Genomic DNA, 4,662 nt, shown 5'->3' on the forward strand with positions numbered 1-4,662 from the left:
CACCATGCGATTCCGGGGTTAGTGTTTTCTTGTCAGGCGTGAGCTCAGCATTTTCTCCTGAGTCTTGGGGAGCACCAATTCTGCCAAGGCAGCATTTCAGTGGCGGATGGAATCATCCCGAAGGCACAGGGCAAACCACCAGTACGGTTGCGACCTGTTAAACACCACCACCCGGGGATCTCTTAAACAGATGTCTCCCCCCAGCCCTCATCTGTCAGGCTGAAGGTCAGCGCTTTCTGGGCTACAGGCAGCGAATGCTGCAGGACCTAAGCGTCGATCACTGTCCCACAGGCTGTGGAAAGCAATGCAGAAATAACAACTGGGGCTACTCTGAAACCAAACCTTTCCACATGGTCTCACTAAGTGTTTAAATCGGTCCCTGATGCATGAAACCAAGTTTCGTCCAGCTCTCCTCCATCCCCCTATTCTGTATTACTGCTGTTCTACAGCAGGTCGGAATTCCAGTACTTTTAAAGTCAGCCAATTCAGGCTTTAGCTGGTTTTTTTAAAGTTATTTTTACTGCTGTTAACAGAAGCGACATGACCTAGAATAAACTGCAACCGTGTAGGTTCCCAAATTCCTGCATCTCCCTCCAGCTCAGAACGCTCCACCTGAGCTCGACCCCAGAACTCCGCGGCAGGGCACCGCGCTCCCCCACCAGCCACCCGTGCCTGTCGCGCTGCTCCGCTTCCACTGAACGTAGGGCTCGAAAGGTCTACTCCCACGGCAGACGCAGGCCTGGAAACGCCCTCCCGCGCCGGCGTCGAAGGATGAAGCGGAAAGGGAGGTAGAGCATGAGGTGGCACAGGAAAGGAGCATTTGGGACGAACAATGGAACAGCTACTTCACATACAAAATGAAACTCTGCAAAAGACATGGATTTCTAGATGGGGTTTTCTGCACGTGGACATGTGAAACTGGCCAGTCACGACACGAAGGACTTCACATGTTATCGTCTCCGGTATGTTTAGTACGTTAATGTGAGAGCGAGCCAACAGCCATTCCTTCTGCATGCCGCGCTAACGATAATGCAAGCGAGCGGTGTTACTGGTGACAGGTTAGTAGTGGGCGTTAGCACACACATGATTAGGAATTAGCAACGTTTTTGGCCAATCATATGCCTTTTCCTTACCATTCAACTTTCCAATACAGTTCCTACTGAATGCAGGTCAAACATCTAGATTATTTAATAAAATTTTTGATTAGAATATTCTCTTCTAGGGCTTACAGCTTTAATACCATAAATAGAATTTGAGGCTTTACTAAAGTCCAGTACAAGGACAAAGGAGTTCAACAACATCCTGAAAACAACTCAGAATTCCTGCTCTGATATTACAAAGTTTGCTGGCAACTTAACTGTGCCTTCCACTACTCCCCCTGCCTTCCCTCACTCCCCTGTTTAAGGTTAAAAGGAAACCCAGCTGTTTCACACGGTGAATTAGGTAAGTCAGTCTATAAGTGCTTGTATGTGCGCGTGGAAGTGTTAGCGCAGATACTCTTGTATATGCAGTGGTGTTAATGCAGAACAAATATTAATCCTCTCCAAAAACGATGGAGCTGGACAAGGTGGATGCTCCTATACTGACTGTTCTGCCCCGGCTAAGCCCGAGTTCCGCTTCAGCTGTTCCCCAGGTGGGTTTTTCTGCAGAACACACTATTTTCTAGGCTCCTTTATCAGTTCTGCTAGAGAATCACTCCACCATCAGCTTTCTCCTCCTGGCTTTTCCCCCACTAATGAAGCATCCCCCAGCACACCCGCTGGGCATTATTTAGAAGACAAGTATCTCCCCAGTTACGCTGGGGCGAAACAAATCCTGCCTGTCTGCTAGCACTACAGCAATCTCCTCAGAACCAGAAAAATCCCCAAGCAACAATAAACGTGGTCAAACTATGAAAGGCGACTTAGAAATTAAGGCTGAGGCTTTCCTTGAAAGTCTGACTCGGCAGCACAATTCCCAACTTACAAAGACCCAGAGCTCAGCCTTATTTCTGAATTCAATTTGGAAATAAACTGCCCTTGGATTTTAAAGATACTGACAAAAACAACAGAGGTACAATAAGGCAAAGTCTGTTATTTTAACAAGCAAAGCTACTTTTTAGTTGCTTAAGCAGCTCCTTTACTGCTAGTTTCTTGGATTGAAGAAATCTGTACTTCCAGCTTGACTTCCCCGTCCAATACCGATTGCAGTATCTCTCCCACAGGCATTCAAATCTTGGGATAATTTGGGCACGCAGTCTCAACTTCCCAGCCTGACACGCAGCCGTTACCTCCAATAGGCAGTACCCCTCAAGAGTACAGTTTTAATGGGCTGGTCAGCGAGGCTGGAGCCGACCACCACCAACGTGCCAGAAGGCGGATGCCGCTGGGTGCTTTCCACAAAGGGGGTTAGGCACGTGACCACGTATTTGCCCAAATAAATTCCAAGTAGTTAAAAATAACTGAAAACCCAAAGTGAAAGCTACGTTAAAATGCAACCCTAAAGCCCTGAACTGGAGGAAGACGCGCGAGCTTCGCTATCTGCCTGCCCTGATGGGAACAAACCTGTTTTAAGGGGTCCCCGCCGTGCACGGGGTGACTGTGGGAAGGGTTAACTCGCTTCGTTATAGTCATCTTCACAATTTAACTTACTGTTGACAGGGCTATTACAATTAAGCAGCAAAGGTCTTAAAACCTCTTCCACACAGAATGGTATGCAGTAATGAGGTAACACAGAGTGGGCAGAGCACATATTCCAAAGCGCATATACAAAATAAAGCTACAAATAAAATATTGCTGTGCAGGAGCATTTTAGCTGATATTGCACGTTTCTGGCGAGTACAAACCTTATTCGCAGTAACCATCCCCACCTGTGAAGGCACCATGGGGTAAAGCTGTTAGGCAACAGAATTGACACCTCGCGTTCCAGTACATCAGTCTTACTCTAGAGAAGCTGCAGTGTCACTGGGAAGTCTCAACCATTATTAAATATGAGTTGATTTGAAAGCATTAGTCTCCCACAGTCATTATCTCTTCCCTCAGAATTTCCTAAAGCAGGCAGAGACTCAGCAGGACATATCAAAGTCTGCTTGTTTCGACCGTCTTCAGCAGCTACATTCCCCCTCCTCCCTCCAGATTTAAATTAACATTATCCCTATCGAGTACTAACTACAAGCTTCATGAAGTTCCCGTGAGAAGACAAAGTTTCTCATTACTTCACAAATAAAACAGAAAAGGAAAGCTGCATTTAAAATACGAAGATCCACCTAGAAACTGATTTAAGATCTAGTTCAGCGTACATGACTCTTCAGCTTCTGGGTGTCCAACTTAAAGCTCACCAGAAGACTGCTCCCACAGGGCAAAACATTCACTGTTAGCATCTTGTCTGTTAGAACACCTATCAGTGACCACTCCTCCTACCCTCTGTATGTGCTGAAATACACTCTTCTTGGCTACATCTTCTCCCTCCTCCAAATACTTGCTTTTTGGCAACAGATGTGTAAAGATAATTGAGACTGCCAAAGGCTGAGCCTGGAGAAAGCCCTGGAGGGTTGGTTGCTATAATAGTTCTGCTTCCAAAAGAGGGAAAAAAACCCCAAAGCAAGCTAATCTACACCTCCCCCAGCGCATTCTGCCTCAGGAAGGAAAACCTTTGCGGAGGAAGTGCCCCAAGCCCTCGTGCGCAGAACAGCTGGGTGGGCATTTTAACTGCAAACGTGCAATTTAGCGTCTTTAACTGTTATCTGTGCTTTTCGGTTTGCCCCGACGAGCTCCATTCACAGCTACAAACACTATTTTCTTCATTTCCACGCCCCGGGGAGACATGACAACAAAAGGAGTCACTCACCTGTTACTATTTTGGAAGCGGTTTGCGTGGGATTTGCAATAATACCATCTCCAGGCAGCTGAGAAGGAGGGTGAGGCGGAGGGGGAACACTAGGTCTATTCCTGGGTTTGGGGACCGGCCGTGGCCTCGGCAGCGTCCCACTCTGCGGTGGGGAGTGAGACTGGGCGGTTTCTTGAGGAGATGGCTGTGTCGATGGGCAACTAGTACTGTGTTTTGCTAGCGGGGGCGTGTCGGGCGGTGTTGGAGTCTGCGGAGGAGTGTAACAGGGCTGCTCTGGTCCGTGCTCACTGCTGGGTGCAGCAGGAGATGTCTGGCTGTTTGATTTGGGCTGCAGTGGAGGAGTAGCCTGTGTTGGGGGCTGTGGTGGTGGATGGCTGGGAGCTTGTATTGGGGAAAGGCTGCTGGAGTATCTCCGAGGTGCAGAAACCTGGGAAGAGGAGGTCTGGGCTGCTCCTTGGTTTGCCTGTTGAGCAGGAGGAGAAGAACTTCTCGCAGGTGGTTTTGGAGAGACAGAAGGCGGCTGAGGAGCTGGGGCAGAACTTTGGCTTCCCGGCTGCCCAGGCGGGGGGTTGGCTGGCTTGGGAGGGGCTGGCGCAGGCTTTTTAACAGCTGCCAAGAAAAAAGGTGAGATTTCACAGTTGTGTGTTGTGAAACCAAAACCCCGAAAGAAAGAAACGAGTAGCACAAAAGGATACTCAAGCGCACTATCAAAATAAGGTGGTGTGGTATCAAATAAATATTGTCAAACATCGATAGGAAGCTACAGAAGCAGGTTTACTGATAACAGCCTTCGAGTGACTCTGACACAGCGCTGGTAACATGACTACCAGCATTCCT

General features: G+C 48.2%; 1 protein-coding gene across 1 annotated transcript in view; it reads right to left on the reverse strand.

Annotated features, from left to right (window-relative positions):
* Positions 1-4,662, reverse strand: part of ARHGAP17 (Rho GTPase activating protein 17) — a gene marked incomplete at its 5' end in the record, with an annotated part of 23,830 nt that overhangs the window by 1,286 nt on the left and 17,882 nt on the right. Inside the window, 2 exons of the mRNA XM_010161009.1 lie at positions 2,825-2,848; positions 3,826-4,434. Of these exons, the coding sequence (XP_010159311.1) occupies positions 2,826-2,848; positions 3,826-4,434 (632 nt within the window). The remainder of the gene's footprint in view (positions 1-2,824; positions 2,849-3,825; positions 4,435-4,662) is intronic.

The sequence above is a fragment of the Eurypyga helias genome, unplaced genomic scaffold (assembly GCF_000690775.1).
Source record: "Eurypyga helias isolate BGI_N326 unplaced genomic scaffold, ASM69077v1 scaffold3591, whole genome shotgun sequence".
Lineage (NCBI taxonomy): Eukaryota > Metazoa > Chordata > Aves > Eurypygiformes > Eurypygidae > Eurypyga > Eurypyga helias.